This window comes from Dicentrarchus labrax, unplaced genomic scaffold (assembly GCF_905237075.1).
Source record: "Dicentrarchus labrax unplaced genomic scaffold, dlabrax2021, whole genome shotgun sequence".
In the NCBI taxonomy this organism is placed as follows: domain Eukaryota; kingdom Metazoa; phylum Chordata; class Actinopteri; family Moronidae; genus Dicentrarchus; species Dicentrarchus labrax.
Window position 1 is genome coordinate 23,155,124 of NW_026136701.1, and position 18,337 is coordinate 23,173,460.

An 18,337-nucleotide genomic window follows, 5' to 3' on the forward strand; every position below is an offset into this window, starting at 1 on the left:
TGTCATACAGATGTGAATCATCCTTAAAACCTGTAATGGTCTTTATAACTTTACTGTTTAACTTCATTGACGAACTTAAACACTTTTCTTCTCTGGTCTCAACATATTGACATTTCTGTTTCAGGTGAAAGTCGTGTTTGTGTGAGAGGCGGCGAATACCGCTGGTGAGTTAACAGACGCTGTGTGTGGAGAATTCTCCTCACAGTTTGAGTCGATATCAGCATCAACTCTGAACTACTTTTCTCTTCTGAAGCTCAGAGACAAAAACAAACATCTAATCCAAAGTATTTCTGTGTTAAACTAAACTTCCTACTACATTAATACCTTATTTTCATGGTAGACTGAATTCATTATTAGTGATTTACTATGTAGTTAGTGATGTAAGTGTGTTATTGGTTACATTAATTCAAAATAACTTGTTTTAGGGCACAAAATACGCACAATAATCCAATCAATCACCTGAACATAAACCTAGTGTTTAAATTACAGTGTTAAAGTGCTAACATCTAAATTCTTGTTCAAGTTGAAATCCCTGAGCCTCAAATGTTGATCCAGATTTTTGTTTACATACAAACTCTTCAGTTTAGTGTGAGGTCAGATTCATAGTTGAGTATTTGTGTAGAAAAATGTGTTCACGTCATCAGACAATTCAAGATTATGATAAGATTGCTATTAAAAATATTGTTCATTTAAATTTAGGGTTAGTAACCTTAAAGAGTGAACTTCACCTGATGTGAGGTTTCAATATTTGTTCACTTTTTTCAGGCAATCTGAGCTATTAAAACTCTGACATATTGACAAACATTATTTACAGGTCAGGAACTGATAATTCCCACAGGACTTGAACGTGGCATGTGAAAAAAATCACTGCTACTGCAAAATGAAAGCTGTTACAGAGTTTTATTTCCTCTCACACGTGTTGGTCCTCAGGAACAGCAAACACAAATATCAGATGCATAGTTAATAGCTCATTGGATTGTAAAGAAAGAGTGTGTAAACAACAGAACTCTGTAAACAAAAACAATTTCACAGCTTCAGAACTGAAAGAAAACAAAAAAAGCATGTAAAGAGAGTTTCTTCCTCAAAACAAAACTGAGTAACATTTTATTATTTTTTTTTACCTCAAACAAACACAGAAAAATGTTTAACGATGAAAGTTCATGAACACGTTACTGACAGAAACCGGTTTTGAAATGTTTCAGATTCACAGCTTCGTCCCGTTTCAGCTCATTTCTACCTTTCAGTTAAGTGTGGAGGTTATCAGCTGTGTACCAGCGGAGGTTATTGATAACTAACTGTAATAGAGGACATTCACTGTGGTTGAATTAGAATAAATGAACATTTCTAGCACTTTTGATGGGATGCAGAAATAACTATCGCTGCATATTGATCGTCGATACTTGTTCATTTGATACACACATAATGCGTTTGTAGCTCCAAGTATCAAAAACTCTCGAAAAAGGTCTTGAAAATTGACATCAGATATCTGGTCGGACTTCTAATTAGTTAAAAGTAATGAATTGTTTTGTATAATTAATCGAGTGCAACCTCCAAAACGTTCCCTGGTTCCAGCTTCTCCAACGTGAGGGATTTGCTGCTTTTACTTGGCTCTGGGAAATAGTCATTTTCTTGATTTAGATCAACAATTTAGACAAAAGTTTGACTTCCATTGTTAAATAATAGGGGGGAGAAATGGTGTGTGGAAAGATTCAACCAATAAACTAGAGTAAACTTCAGTGGGTGGAGCTTCCAGTTTAAGAGTAAGAGGTAGAACTACACCAATAAATCAAAATATAAAGTACCAAGAACTACAATACAGACGTACAGTGTCTCTATTGCATAGTTTGACCACCACAGAGCACAGAGAGATTATTTTTACATTAAAATGTCCTGTTCGCTTCTTGGTCGAGAAGAAAAATCAGAAGGGATTAAGATTGTTGTTTCGGTTAAAAAACTAAAAGTATAACAGTCAATTTTTTAATCCACCAAATATCAGTACTGACCGACAGTAGGAAGCTCTTATTATGAAGTCCTGTGCTAACCCAACTACATAATAATCTCACAATTCTCTATTTCCCCCCCAGAGCCGCTCCACCTTTAAAAATAAAACTCCAACCTGATGAGAGGATCTTAAGTTGCAAACAAACTGCAGGTGTGTTTAAGTTGAGTCGTCGTTCACAGTTTTAGAGCAAAAGACAGTGAAACATAACCAAAAAGACGCTGACGTTCCCTCAGAACTATCTCCCTGTTTCTGAGAGGACGTATCGTTGCTCAGGAGTAAAAAGGCACAGACGCTACGCAGACAGTCGACGTTCAGCTCTGACACTGCGGGACAAACAGAAAACCCTCGTTAGTCATCACTGGAGCCAAATAGAGCTTCAATTAGAACGAGAAGTACGCAGCATACTGTGCTTATTGTATAAGGAACGTTTTAATGTGATTGTATGCATTTTCTGAACAGCAGTACTTCCCCCCGAGGGTACAGTAACATTTGAGTTGAATAAGATGTTGAGCTGCTATTCATGGATCATCTCACCTATGATTTATAAAAAAAAAAAATAACTTGCTGAAGTGCTCTATTGTGCTTAAATAATGGCAGTTGATTTTTAAAGGATGTGAAAAATAACACAAAACCCTTGAAACAAGCGTTTCACTCCCTCATCGTTCATACTGTAGCATTACGTAGCAACTTACTCAGGTTTAATCAGAGGGGATTCTCTTCTTGGATTTCTTTTTCTGGAAATGAGAACAAAAACAGGACATTTAATAATTCCCAACAGGTTTAAACTCACAACAACACGCTTTAACACACGTGAGGATGAAACGTCTAATGTAAGTATTGTTATTGAAAGGTTGGTTTGTGTTGTATTTCAGCGGGTTCTTACCGTAGGAGTAGCCAGAGGAGTTTGTTCCTCTGCAGCAGCTTCCGTCTCCTCCACTTTCTCCTTTAGTCTGTTCTTCTCTGCAAACATTAACATCAGCACACGGTGACGTTCAGATCCACAGAGAAACTCCAGTAAATATAAAGTATACATCCAAAATGTCAAATCTGCTGCAGCCTAGTTTGGTGCTTCTACATTAAATTACACTTTGAAATGTTTTTCTACCAGTTTAGAGACTGGAGGGTATTTGTTATTTACAACAGAGCTAAAGGTAGGTTCTCTTTCGTCTCTCAGTGACATTAAGAATATTATATTTTCAGAATAAAAGGTGGAAGTGTTTACACTGTCCGCCAACTTAAAGCTGTTGTAGGTTCAATAAAAAGACCACCTTTGGCTCTGAATACTAATTTTTTACTGATTAAACAATCAATAATCGTTAGCTACAGTAAGTAAAATGAATGTTCTTACTCTTTTTCTTCGCAGGTACATCGGGGCTCACAGTGATCTCCTCTTCCTTTCCAGCCTTCTTCTTTTTCTTCTTCTTCCCTTCCTTTGAAAGCGGAGAAGACTCGACCTCAGGTAACTCAGCACTCTGCTCGCCGTCAGCCTCCTCGTTCACCGTTATCGGCTTCTTTTTCTTCTTCTTTGGTGGCTGGTTTTCCTTTGAGGAATTCTCTTCTTGTTCCGCGTTCGTTTTCATCTTTTTCTTCTTCTTCTTCGGTGTGTCGTCCTCCTGGGCTGGTTGGGGTCTTTTGGTTGCTTTTGGTTGAGGCGTCTCCTCGGCTGCCTCTTGGGTCTGTTTTTGTCTGAGAAATGGTGAAAGTTTATTTCCCCTTTTTATTAAATATTCAGAATATTGTGTAACTGCCTGAAACACAAACAATCAAGTTCCTACAATAGAATTTGGATTTTAAGAATATTTATAAAACCATCAGAACCACATCAGTTTAATCCCAATACGCCAGACACATGCTTCAAGTTCTTCACAGTTTATGGGAATATAATGTGGTTAAAAGCAGCGTAAACGGCACATATCCCACAGAATCTGATCCTAAGTGTGAACAGTGCTATCAGGATTAATGGGACTTTAATGTAACTCCAGATCTACGTTGGTTAAACAGGTCGCTGCAGGACTGTGACCGGTTATAATGGGCCAGCTTTAACAAATAATGTGAACAGCAAAACAAAAACAAATCAGATCTGAGGGCTGCAGTGTGAACGTTTCATATATAATATTAAGATCTCTGCGCAATAGATACAGGATGGACAAATGTCAACAAACCAGATGAATCAGCATATTAAGGATCATCATCATGTGTCTCTATGGGAAACATTACTGAAGACAAGTTGTGGGCAACTGGAATAAGAAAGTGTATGAACCAACTTAACCTTTAAGATTCCTGCACGTTATAATTACTGTGTCATCTGTTTACTGTTTTTATTTACTTGACTTTTCATTTGATGATATTGACTCACTCTTTCTACTTCATTCATATTTAATGGTTAAAACCCCGACACAAACATTAAAAACTGTACATTTATTGTGTTTTATAGACGTTATTCTTGTGAGAATTGTGCACATCTTAACATTTTACTTTTTTTTTGTTTTGTTTCCCCTTTAATACTAATGTCTTCACAATGCAAACATTTTTAATTATGTTTTTCTATGTGTGAATTACTATGATAAAGTTATTATAGTGTTTGCTGTGACTTTTGAAACCAAAACAATTGTTGAAATTGTCAAAATAAAAGTTTTACTTGTTTTGCTGGAATTTTCTGTTTTGTTTGAGGCAACTTTTTAAGTACTGAAATAAAAATAAAAAATATTCCATACCTCAGTAAGTCTTATTGCTGTTTGTTTTTTAATCTAAACCACGTAAACTTACAAATGTTATCAGTTTATAGGAGTACAGCAACTGGCTCTATATAAACTGAGATAACTATAAGTATAAAAATGTCAAAGATTTACTGACTTCTTTCTGCCTGTGAGCTTCTTGCTTTCTGCTGCCGTCTCCATCTGTCCTGAAGTGACACTGCTGCTCTTCCTCTTCTTCTTCTTCTTCCTCTCCTCTTGCCTCTGCAGTCTCAGTCTCTTCTTCATGCTGAGCTTCTTCCTGAGGCGTTTCTTCTTGGCCGACGAGAGCTGAGAGGAGTTTCCATCTAGAGGAAAAAAATACAAATCACTGAACTCGTCTCCAAACTGCTGATGAACTCTTCTTTCAGATATAACGACTATGAAAAGATTTCTATGTTAAGAGATTTTCTTTCTACCTGTGGCCTCCTGCTTCGTTTCTGTGTCTTCATCGCCCCCTGCTGGTTGATCATCAGACTGCGCCTCCTCTTTCTCTTGTCCACCCTCCTTTTTCCTCTTTTTCTTCTTTTTTTTCTCCTCCGTTGTTTCTGCCGGACTCACAAGATTCTCCTCCTCCGCTCCCGCCGCCTCGCTCTGCTCCTCTTCCACACCTTTAACCTTCGTCTTTTTCTTTTTGATTTTATTTCCCAAAGGAGTGACGGGAGTTTCCTCATCTTTCTCCTCCTCTACCACTTCCACTTCCTCCTTCTCCCTTTTCCTTTTCTTTGCCTTCTTCTTCTTCTCCGATGAAGTGGGCAGAGGAATGTCCTCCTGCTGCTGCTCCTCTTCCTCCTCTTTCTTCTGATCCTCCTCTTCCTCCTCTGGTCTCTTTTTGTCTCTCTTTTTCTTCCTTGCAGCCTTGGTGGAAAGAGGAGTATCAGTGGGTGTTTCTATGGTGGAAGCGTCTGTGCTCGGCGTGTCAGCAGTTGGCGTCTCCGCGTCCTTTTTGCTCTTCTTTTTCTTCTTCTTGGGAGTTTGGGCCTCCTCGCAGGACTCCGCAGCCTCCCCGGGGAGCGGTTGGCTGGTTTCTTGCTCGGCGGCTTCACCGTCTTCTTCGACTTCGATGTTGAGGATGATGGAGACCTCTGGGTCGACTCGCTCCTCTGCAGCCGCCTCAGTCGCCTCTCCTGCAACAAATAAACACATTCGAGATGTTTTTTTCTTTGAGAACACACAGTGGGTATAAAGACAGAGACTAATGCACGAAGAGGATATCAGAAAACAGTCCCAATAAAATGTAGAAGAACTTACGGTATCAAAACAGTTTATTTACTGATGCTGGATATATAAATACATACATTTAAAGCATTGTGTATTAGAGAAAAGTTGTGTGACGTGTTTTCATTTTGAACAATACCTGTGTCACCGCTGTCAGTGACGGGGGGGTCAGTAGTGCCGCCTTGGTCCTCTGAGCTTTCTGTCGGGTCCTCAAGCTTCAGCGGAGATGTGGGGTCGCTGCCCTCTGTCATCTGAGTGAACACACACACACACAAGTTATTAATTATTGCTAATTGTTTCTCGTCTCTGGCCTAACAACACTACAGTTTTGCTTTGTCTTCGGCCCGTCTACAACAACAGTCCCACAAATAAATGTTGTAGGGTACCTCTATTTTCTCCTCCTCCTCTTCCTCCTTTGGAATTTCAGAGTCTGAAAAAGATGAACACAGTTGCCATTACATAGTGTACATGTATTTAATTATTGCCTCTGGAGTATTTACCAAACATGACATTTAGAAACTAAAGAGCAACTTTAAGCAACAATACTGAAGGGAAGCAGAAAGAAAAAGTTTCTATCTTTAAGGTTAAATCTTATTAACATATCTAATCTATTAACATACTGCAGATTTCTTTCACTGGGTTTCTAAATAAAAAAAGACTCTTCTGCTTTGAGCTAAATGCGAACATGCTGACCTTCGGAAGGTTTACCATGTTCACCATCATATTTTATCGTGTCAGCATGCTAAGGCTCATGGGAATGTCATTCGTTTTGCAGGAAGTACAGAAATGTCTGACTTTGACGTTGATTCAAAAGTCAGAGGATCAGGAAGTTATTATTTTATAGTTGCCAAAGTCCTCCTGAGAGGAATATGTACACAATTTCTTCATCCGACCGTTGATGAAGAACCACAAATGTCAACCTCGTGGTGGCAGAACACGGCTGATAAAAAGCAATTTAAACTTTCAAACACATGAAAACAAAAAGCTCTCCTGCGACACCGAGAACAAACTTAAAGTTCAAAGCTCCTCAGATTTTATATTCAGCTGACATCTTTGTTTGATGAACACCTCCAGGTTTTCACTCCGTTGTCTTCTGACGTTCTGTCTGAATAAATATCGCCGACCTGAGTCTCGATGGCCTCGCAGCGTCAGAGGTCGCCGCTCCAGTTCGAGTTAAACAAACTCCCTCTGAGGAGATAAAGTGACTGACGTTGTGGAAAACTCGTCTGAACAGAGCCGTGTCTCTGGGCTTTGGCAGCAATCAAACGCTTTACAAGTTTTGGCGTTGAGTTCAGGTTCCTCCAGGTAAAACCTTCAACTTTATGTCTCACTTTCTTTTTTTTTCAACAAATAAAATGAAGTGATCCAAAAGTTCTGCATTTAAACAGCAAGAGAGACAAGGTGCTGCCAATAAGGAGGAAATAAAGTTTATTTTTCTCTTAAATAAAAAAAACTAAATATGTCCAGCAGGGAGTCTGTGCCGAGAAGGAAACTACTTCTACCAACTGTGATTGACTTTTGCATCTGTTGGTGAAGATTGATGGATATCGTTTAAAGTCTGTTCATCCAAATAACAAAAATAAAGCTAATATTTATAGGGACTATGTTCTCAGTAGGTCCAATAAAAACATGTTCACAGCGAGTGGAAAGATGTGCTGTAATAAGAAATGTTTAAAATCTGGCACAAATGGGATCCATTCACCTCCATTGTATCGGGGTGAAGGCTGAACTCTCAAACACATTAAAACGGGAGTAAAAAATGTGTTTGTTTCGGTGAACAGACCTTTCAAGGTGATTCATGGACTCAAATTCTGTCCGTGTTAGAGGACGACACGTCAGTCAAAGTCAGAGCGAGGCCACAGTTCTTATCCTGCTTCCTTTAAGATAGAAATCAAATCCTTAATTAAGTTTACTTCTGAATGTGTTCACCTGATAACACTGCTGCTGTATCAATTAAAACATTACAATACAGCCATCCTTGCAGCTTAATCTATAATCTTTTTTTTTTCTTTTATCAATTAAGTCACCGTTTAAGTAAAAGTTCTGAACATTCCCAGGTTTCAGCTTCTTAGTTAGAAGACAAAGAAAAGCAGCGAATCCTCCTGTGATAATGAAATGAATGCCTCGAGGTTTGGGAGGACAAAACAAGCAATTAGACGATCTCAGCTTGAGCTTCAGGAAACTGTGATAGCAAGTTTTTATTTGACATTTTTTGGAAGAAAAGAATCAATAAATAAAGAAAAAGAATTTGCAGCTTACTTGGTAATGAAAATAGTTGTTAGTTGAGAAAATAACAAACCATACAAGGTCTTATTGATTGACTCCCTAATCCCCCCACTTTAATCTGTTCCAGGTTCATATTTGAAATCCAGAGGTGGGTTTCCATCCCCGTCACACCAGATGTGCTGAATCTGTGGTCTGTTTTAAGGGAACTCATTTAGGATCACCTTTTTATGACTGCACCTTTTGCCTTTAGCCTCATTTCTGTGTATTTGCTCCTGTATGTGACGCACTTTGATCTCCAGCAGCTGCAGTAACTGCTCTTCCAGCGGTCCTCTATCTTCTCTTAAATCCACAACCTCGCAGTGACTTTTGTCTGTGCAGTAACACTTTAAAAGCATTCTTTCTGTTTATATAATGATAGAAAACCGTCACGTGTTCTTTCATCAGCGCTGCAGACGCTGTGAAGAAAGCAGCCACCCCGAAGCCTCCCTCTGCAGTTTCTTCACAACAGCTTGTGAATCTTGTCGGTGCAGTGAGAGAGAGACAGGACCGACGCCATACGTAACACGTAAAAAGAACAACCTGCTTATCGAACGTCGGTTGGCTGTTCGTACCTGCTGGGGGCGGGGCTTCGCTCTCTGCCGGCTGCTCATTGGTCTCCTGAGCCATCAGGTCGGACGCGGTGGGTTCGGCCTGGCTGAGCTTCTGCAGAAGGAATCAACAGGTCAACAAGTCTCCAACACCAGACAGGAAGAGTTTCTCAGAAGTTGTTTTTGCTTCATTTTGTTTCTTTTGCTTCATGACACAGATTGGACGCTTTCCAATCAGTGTGAACAGTTTGATTTAAACACTTTAGCTACAAAAGACTGTGACCAACCAGCACATAAACACTTTGTAATCAGAATCTGAATTTGACTTTAATGAGACATTAATCTTATAACTTAAGGAGAGTAAAGACAAAAAAAAAAAAAGGACAAGCATATATAAATATCAACCAGTACAGCACCTCGGCAGCGCTGCCTTCCTCGTCTCCTTCCTCTTGAGCGGAGGAAGGCGTGGCCCCCGTTTGACTGACAGCTGTCTGTTCAGATGCAGACGTTTCCCCGGCGACCTCAGAGGCGCCCGTGGCTGCGTCCATCTCCTGAGGAAGGAAAACAGAGAGGAAAGAAGACAAATTTGAGCTCATACTTTTGCCCTTTAGGAGTCAGACGGGGCGTCAAACGCGATCAGCCAGGCGGAGAGACAGACGGGTTCAAACAAGCCATCGGTTTATCCAGGTTATCTGAGGCAAATGGAATATGAGCCCAGCATTGCTCAGGTAACAGTGAGCACACAGCTTCAGCCTGTACGGAAGCTCGGAGGTGTACCAGAAAGCAGTCAACTGTACACGTTTGTTAAGTTGAAGTTCGTCTAACCTTCTTTTTACTGACGTTGCTGAGTTGGATGGTACATTTCGAGGGTTTATCCTGTAAATAAATAATAATAATAATAATAACAATAACAATAATAATAATAATAATAATAATAATGAATAAGAGGCCCACGTTGTAATAAACCAGAATCATCCTTTAAGATGCACAAAGAAAGAGCTAGAAAATAAAGTTTGGGCCATTAGATGTTTCTTTAAATAGAACTGCTGTGGGATCAGAAGGACGACGAGATGCTAAAAGCGAGAGTTTGGACTCTTGTGTCAGTATTTAGAGACACGTAGCATCCTTAATTCACAATCTTTAGTTTGCATATTTTTTCAGTTTCAGCCCCTTTCACTGTCACAAGCGGTTTATTGCTCACACTAACCCGCAGCCATCAGAACATTTCCGTTGCTGCCCCCATTTAGTCCCAAAGCCTCCACATGCCGGAATATTCTTAAAAACCTCACGACTCAGCAAGACGAACTGCTTGCTGGTGTTTCCTACTGGAAGCTAAACAGCACAAACAACACTCCTCAGCCAGTCTCTCAATCCGCTGCTAAATAAGTTTCAGATGTGCGGAGGGTGAGCCGAGGGAACGGGGGCTCGGCGGTGCCAGGGATCAGCCGGTTCCCCTGTGGGTTTGTGGTTAAAACTGATCATTTCTGCGGGAATGTACAGTCCAGGTAACGGTTAAACGTCGGCTGTCTGTTGGCTCAAATGAAAACAGTAGACAGCAGCAGCTCAGAGAAGTTATGGAGGATCAAGAAATGCTTGCTGATAAATAAAAGAATCATTTAACTGTCACATCTACCACAAGACTTCTTCCTTTTTTCCGCCAGATCACCGAGGTCCTCCTCTGCTTTTCTTTTAAATGTTCCCTGTGTGTGCCATTAAAGTACTGAGTGCTTTCTGTTTTTATGCCTGTGGAACGCACTCCCTCAGCATTTTTAAAAGCCTCTTTTCAATCTGGCTTTTACTTTGAAGTAATGTTACAGCCTTAGTTTTAAGGTTTTAGTCTTTGGTTTTTACATTATTTGTCTCCCTAGTGACTATTTTCACATAGACTTTTATTTTTATTTATTTTGTTTTTACAATTTTTATTGTATTCATTTTTAGCCTTGCACATTTATTTATGATTGTCCACTTTGCTCTGTGAAGCAGTCTGAGCTGCATGTTTGTATGAAAGGTGCTGAAACAAGGTCGAGGTGAGGTGAGGGAAGGAAAAAGAGAAACAGATAAAACAAATCTGATAAAAAAAAAGGTTCAATTCTTTGAACAGGTAGACTTCAGTGAAACGATAAACTGCCAAAACTGATAAAGATGTAAAAATCTTGGCATTACTTTAAAGTAAAATAGTTGAACTGAGAGGTTGTTTTTTTATGTTTGCTGGAGGGAGAGCTCTTACACAACCACATACTTCGGATTCAGCCTCGGGTCACTAACCTGTTTCAGCTCATCGTCGTCCTCTTTGTGCTCCTCGCTGCTCCCGCTGTCCGAGCCGGCTGCATCGGGCGCCGGGAGCTGCTCCTCGGCAGGATCACAGGCGGCTCGTCCAGGGTCCACCTGGCTGGGGTTGCCCGGGGTGGGTTCAGGCACTTCCTCCGAGTCCGAGGAGCTGGAGGAGCTGGAGCTTTCTGCCTTGTTAGGCGCCTCAGCGGACACTTCGGTGGGAGCCGGCTGTAAAATATGTACAAACAGGAACTTAGAACTGCTTCAAAATAAGACCCCCACTTCCTTGTCTCCCTTTCAGTTGGATTTAAAAGAGTAAACCGGCCCAAACTAAATAAGGAAATCTTTATGAATGTGCTTGTCAGTTTTAAACAGGGTGAACAGCAGCTGGGTGCTAAAGCAAACACAATCAAACAGGAGGAAATAGAGCGTTTGTCAGGAACTATTTCCTGTTGAGTTATCCACATTTGGTGCTCTGATGCATATTTTTGGCAGCAGGATGGTGTGTGTGTGTGTGTGTGTGTGTGTGTGTGTGATTGAGTCAAGATAAACTACTGTGTGTGTGTGTGTGTGTGTTCTCACGGTAATGAAACAACATGTCCCCCAGTGCAACCGTGTGGCTCACTGATGTGTTTTTAATAGTTTTTGGACGACACTGGAGCTCTGTAGCAGAGAGGGATAACGTACATAAAGCTTTGACACGCAGTACTGTTAGTAAGATCAATTCATTCCCAACTGAACATCATGAAACTACAAATCAAACATAAGAGAGAAAAAGACAAAAGAAATCAAAAAGGCTTCAGACACATGATGTCAAATGTGTTTGGCAGATCGTATTAATCTTGTCCTCGGCATGCGGGCCAGATTTAATTTGACCAGCTGGAGGTTGGAGACAAAAAGACTCTAAAACAAAAACTCTGCTTTTAATTCTGTTCAGTCGAAACATCTTTGTTCTGTTAAAAAACAATCAGTGCGGTAGTGTGAGGCTGTGTGCGTCTTAAAGGAAAGTGTGTAGGGAAAAAAAACACAACTCTTCTGCTGTCAGACACAAAGCAAAGTAATCAGGGTCTGTAGACAGAACCACAAAGAGCCATTAACACATCGACACACACACTGACACACACACACACACACACAATTTGTCTCAGAAGATTATCATTCTGTCACACACACAGTTTCTGTCCAAACAACATTATCTACTGCATCACTGGGCCAACAGAAAGGAACAGAGACGAGACTTAGATACACTCACATACACACACACACACACACACACACACACACTTGAAATAACAAACGAGCAAACTAACAGATACAGGACAGATGGGAAAGACATGAAATGTGTCTGTGTGTATTTCAGAGGCATATAATAACACTGGAGCTACTGTCCATCTATCAGCACATTATTACAGTGGCTGGACAACAGCTATGCGTGTGTGTGTGTGTGTGTGTGTGTGTGTGTGTGTGTGTGTGTGTGTGTGTGTGTGTGTGTGTGTGTGTTTGTGTGGAGAGAGAGAGAGAGGGTGGTGGTTTCCTGCTGGTGCAGAAATATTCAAGACAAGTTACTTTTACTCTAAATTCATTGTTTCCATTTATAATGAATCAGCTTTGGGCTGCAGTCAATCTAAATACAACCAACTGCAATCTGCAAATTAGAGAAGCTGTAAAGATAAAATGTGAGCCAGCAGCTCTGTAATGAAAGTAGGGTAAAGTTCTGAAGAGCTGCCCAGATTTTAAAAGACATGTTTGTTTGGTCCAGACGCCAACAAATGCCACCTCATTAAGATTTTAATAGTTTTTTTTTTTTTTCAGTGAATGAATGCAAATATGATCATTCCCACACTAATTAGGAATCATATCGTAATATCTGTCAAAATAATGGCAACATGATGCATATTCTGCAGCCCTTAATTAGATATGGTAAATTGTAGTCTTGGATGATTTATTCATCTTACCTTGTTTAATTCATTCTGAGAGCTTGGATCTTTTCTTATTCGTTTTCTTTGAGGTCTATTTCAGATTATATACATACTGTCAGAACTGGGATCTATTCGACGAGGAACGTGCTGCTCGCTCATTCAGCTGCAGAAAACGCTTCAATAAATGAATTTTCTTTAATCCGACTACAGTATACCGATGTGCAGAGGATGTCTGTAGCGCTGTAAACACTGCTAACACACAGATAATGTCTTTATGAAGTGTGTTTGGCTCTGATCCCTATCAAACCCTCACATACTGTTCTGTTTTTATTTTTTAGTAGGACAGCAGTGACCACGGGGGACACTGTCATGAGAACTGTCTGCGTTCAGAAACTGAAGCACATAGGGGTTAAAGGTTAAACAATAGGACCTGCAAATGTTACTAAATATCCTCAAAACAAATTAAAACCGCTTTAGTCCCAGCTCATCAACAGAGATCAAATTAGGGGTTGAAGGGGTCAGAAGAGACTTACTGTCCAACACATCGTTGATCTGGCTCCTCCCAGATGAGAAGTTTTTAATTAGTAATGATTTTTTTGTTTGTTTGTTGGTTAAATGTAGTAATGTTGAATTAATAGTTATACTTAGATAGTAGTTATGAGGATTTCTTTACGATATAGCAGTGAGGACAGCAGCAGAGTGTTGTAATGGTTATAAATGGTTATATAATAAAACCACACGGTTCCACAATGTTCTTGTTAATTTCAGTTTCAATAAAATACATTAAAATCATTATATCTGTTACGTTTTCCTTTCTTAGGTAAAATAGGACATGATGATATTCTGTTATAGCGTGTAGACCTAAAAGATACACACCTCCCTGCTCTCTGAAACAACATCAATCACCCTTTCATTGAGGTCAAATAGTCTAAATTTGGTATAGAAACATAATACACACTGACACTATATTAAGAAGATTCAGTATATCAGTGTTGTTTTTGGGTAAAAATGCATCCGGCACTCTAAATATTGAGCTTCAAATTCAAAACTGTTCACGTCGTATTATTGTGAGCAAGAAAACGAGAAATATACTTTTTTTTTTTTTTACACATTAATCTGATTTGATGCCACACATTTTGTTCTTACGAGGGTCTCGATGAACTTCTGCAGACGTGGCTACAACCTGCTGCAGACATCGATAATCTCATTGGCCAGCAGCGGTGGATGAAGGACGACGCAAGCAGCAGACGGATTGTTAGAACAATAAAGAGGTGTGAAGGTATACCAGATCAGGAGGAGGCCGTCAAACTCAAAGAGTGTGAAAACAAAAGGGAATGTGACTCTGAAGGTTTAATGCTGAAGGTCGAGGGCGGAGACAGCATCACTTGTTTTACCCTCTCTGCTCACCTCTTGCTCGGCTTTTGTTTCCTCCTCCTCCTCCTCTTTCTTTTCTTCTTCCTCTTCGCTGTCGGAGGCGTCGAAGCTCTCGCCTACTGAGTTTGTTGTTTTGGTTTCACCGACCGGCTGCAGCAGCTGCTCAGCGTCGGTCGTAGACTCTGACGGCACAAAATACAGATAAAGGCTTTATGGTCAAAACGTATCACTTAGGTACCAAAAATAACAAAATTATACGACACAGGACAAAAAAAAAATTACCACAATCTTTTAAAAACAAACTAAAATTATCCAAATACAAAAAAACAAAACTTCCTGAAAGAGAAAACTTACCAAGTGGAGGTTTGGCATCCACATTATTTTCTTCTGTGGTGTCGGAGGGTTTGCCGTCTGCACCCTCTTCTTCTTCGCTGGTGGTTGGTTCTGGTTTGATGCTCTGCTTCTTTAAAGCAGTGGATTCTTCGGTCTCCTGTTTGGCGTCCTGAGCTAGAGAGCACAGCCTGCAAAACACACTATGTTATGTCCTTTAACTTATGTAAAGTGTCTTTGAGTAACATAAATAAAATCTATTATTATTATTATTATTATTAATAAATGAGCACTTTCTGATCCTTGTTCTGACGGGCTCACAGGAGGAGTTTCGTCTTATTTTTGGGTCGGCCGGTACGATTGTGACCAACCGGCTCTGATTTGTATTGTTTTGGTGTAAGAGTCACATCTCATAGACGTGAGCTGAGGTCATTCACTGCATCATCATCTATCTGCTGCCCGTTTAATCCCTTTCAGGGTGGCGGGGATTTGAAGCCAATCCCAGACTGCACTGGGCAGGAGGCCAGACAGTAGACGGTCATTCACAGGGACACACACACACACACACACACACACACACACACACACACACACACACACACACACACACACTCTAATAGTCTAGTTTGCTTGATGATTAAATCATTTAAAATAAAAGCCATGAAGAGCTAAAAGTTCACAACAAATACAACTTATTCTTTTCTCTCCTAACCGCCATCAACCACGAGATCTTTAAGTTCTTTAGGTTGTTGTTGGTTATTCACACTGGAGCAGACTCAAACATCTAAATGTATAACTAACTAATCATTGGGTATTATAACTGTACAGTGTATTCAATCCAGGTTAGTGTTAAAGAGGAGGGTCCTAGTTTTATTCAGCCTCTATAATTCCATTTTAATACCGTTTAATGTTTATTATTTGTCACTTTTATACTGTGTTTTGTTTCCTTCTTGAGCGTCCTTATTTTGTTTTCATGATTTATGCGACTCGGCTGCACTGGGACGACATATTTTATCATCTTCATCCGTCCATCTTTCTTAACTTGTTTATGACATTTGAGAAGACCGTTTCCTGATTGAAAACAGCAGCAGAGACTTTGTGACTTACTTCATCCAGCCTGTGTAGATATCACGCAGGTTGGAGCTCTCCTCTGGGGTCTCCACCTTCACAAACACATAAAAAAAACACAATAATATTAAAGCTATTGAACAAGATCACATCACAGGAACCACAGTGCTTTTGAAACGTTCCCTGAAATCCACATTTTTCCAATGTTTGACCGATGCCCGAATGTTTCCATCTATAATGAGACGGCTGGACAATATTCCTGTAACCCAACTATGATGACGCAGACAGAAGAGGGAAAGAACACATTTCCTGTGGTTCAGGAATGCTTCCACTTTGATGCCACACGCCGGAAATGAATCCATGCAGCAGAAATCCACGTAGGTTTAGATTTAGGACCAGTGTTCATTCTTGTGGTCGTCCTAAAACTCTGTCAGCAACTTTTAACAATTATATTTTTAGCACATGAGCCTGAAACCTGAAACCTGTGACTGACCAAAGCTCAGGTTTCACCACAGCAGACATAAGAAATGACATACGTGTAATTGTAGTTGCAAGAATAACACAATTAAAGTGACATTACGTTAAAAACTTCATTAAAAAAACAACTATTTTTGTAGCAGAAAGAGATTTAATCATCCAATCAGACAGAAGAGTTAATTTTAAAATGTGTTTTTATTGATATTTGATTGAATACACTGAAAACATTATACAAAAACACCAGTTGAGCAATGTGTAACCTTTTTACAGCCTCTGAGTTGCATCATGACTCTGCATATTTATTCTGGATATTTAAATCTGCAACCAACAACTGTTATCATCAATTAAATCTGGAGATTATGTTTAAGATTAATTAATTTATTGTTTGGTCAATTAACACATCAGAAAACATTTCAATCATAAATTCCAAAGTTGTATCTTTAAATGACTTTTTCTGTCCAACCAAAATCCCCCCAAAAATATGTAAATTTACTTTAATGTAAAACACATTCTCAAACATGAGGACCTGGAGGGACAGCTTGAATAAATTACCTAAAAACTATTAATTGATTACCAAAATAGTTGCCGATTAGTCTTCTGTCGATTGTTTAATCAATTAATCCAGTAATCATCGCAGCTATAGGACACTTACATAAAAATAAACAACTTTTATCACTAAACAGTGTAAAAATGTAAGGGGGTTTGGAATGGCGTCAGTGTGCAGCAGCAGGCCTGCAGCAGAGGGCAGCTGCTGAAACAAAATGTTCTTTTCGTGCAGGAGGCCTGAACAAGGAGCCATGTGCTTAAACACACACTCAAGAGAGAGAGTGCAGCTCACAGACAGCAACTCTGGAGCAAAAACACACACTCAAACCACATTCATATTTAATCCAGCCTCTTATATAACGTGCAAAACAAGCATGTTAGCGAAATAAACAGCAATAAAATCAGCAAAAAGCATCAAAATTAACACAAAAAAAAAAACAGCCATGCAGAAGCGACTCAGCTCCCTGTTGGGGGGGAAGGATTTCAGACCTAACTTACCTGAGCGACGTGTTTTTCGAGCACCTTTGCAGCTTTCTTGTAGCCGTTCACCTTCAGGTGCTGGTAGATGAGGAAGAGCAGCGCGCCGTCTTCCTCCGGACCCATACTGAGCGACTGCAGCCACTGACACCGCCGGGAAACCGACCCAAAACTGGAATATTATTGAGCACTTACTCACAGTTCAGTTCATGCTCGCTATTCAGCGTGCGGCCATGAGCGCTGACGACGCCCCCCTCGAACTGCACCATGGGAAGTGGAGTTTGTTTTTGTGTGTGTGTGTGTGTGTGTTTTTTTTTTTAAGGGCAGCAATGGAAAAGCAGAAAGCTTCTTCTGAGAATGAAGAAGTAAAATTAACCAATAATACATCTTACAATAATCTCACGCCTATGAAAATGTAATATATTATAGTTACAACTGTTTATATTTATATATTGCAAGCCAGATATATTAAAAAAACTTAATTTCAATTAGTTAATTAAATCTCTGTAATTTCAGTTTGTTAAATATCCGCTTATTATTTCTCAGTTTATTGGTTTAATAGGAACATCGTGGGCTTTGATAATGAATTAATAAGCAACTGGTCGCTTTTGGATTGGATTTAAATTTTAAAAAAGCAAAGTAAGTACATTAATTATTCATTAAGTATCAGTTGGTGCTCAATTAATGGATTTTTTAGACTTTCAACGGGATTTTTTACAGAAACAAAATAACTTCTATAAAATGTATTATTTAGTTACTTCCTCTCTATAGAAGCCCAATATCATGTTAGGAAGGGGGGCGGAAATACTCATGGTGAGTAAAATGTATCAGTAAATGAGTCACATCTTTTACAGTCAAGGCCTTAATAAGATAAACAAAAAGAAATGTATTTCTAAACACTACACAGCCCTGAGAACAGGAAGCCTGGACAATGCCATCAGCAAAACATAGCTGCTCACCCTCCCTAATTTGGACTCATTTGTCTTTTACTGGCAGAAATAGGCTTCCTCAAACCACCATGAATAAATTACATAAAGACCCATGACAGTAATAATGAAATATTAAAGCCTTGGCACTTAAATGAACAATTATTACTGGTTTAAGGGGGAA

The 18,337-nt window shown here is 39.6% G+C and overlaps 1 protein-coding gene across 1 annotated transcript; it reads right to left on the reverse strand.

The window, feature by feature from the left end:
- Nucleotides 1–881: 881 nt before the first annotated feature.
- LOC127368108 (uncharacterized protein DDB_G0286299) lies at nt 882–17,485 on the reverse strand. The gene is made up of 15 exons (XM_051408579.1): nt 17,249–17,485; nt 15,767–15,822; nt 14,684–14,850; nt 14,363–14,511; nt 11,031–11,264; nt 9,182–9,316; nt 8,790–8,880; nt 6,339–6,382; nt 6,092–6,203; nt 5,154–5,861; nt 4,856–5,042; nt 3,351–3,688; nt 2,886–2,962; nt 2,695–2,736; nt 882–2,325 (listed from the first exon to the last, which is right to left on the reverse strand). The coding sequence occupies exons 1-14, from the start codon at nt 17,351–17,353 to the stop codon at nt 2,701–2,703; spliced, it is 2,439 nt and encodes an 812-aa protein (XP_051264539.1). The 5' UTR covers nt 17,354–17,485; the 3' UTR covers nt 882–2,325; nt 2,695–2,700.
- Between the last annotated feature and the right edge of the window lie 852 nt (nt 17,486–18,337).

Coding starts and splice junctions, on each gene's coding strand:
- LOC127368108 (XM_051408579.1), bottom strand. CDS start 17,353: ATGGGTCCGGAGGAAGACGGCGCGCTGCTCTTCCTCATCTACCAGCAC. Junction 14,851..15,766: donor ATCTACACAGGCTGGATGAA/GTAAGTCACAAA, acceptor TGTGTTTTGCAG/GCTGTGCTCTCTAGCTCAGG. Junction 14,512..14,683: donor GGATGCCAAACCTCCACTTG/GTAAGTTTTCTC, acceptor TTGTGCCGTCAG/AGTCTACGACCGACGCTGAG.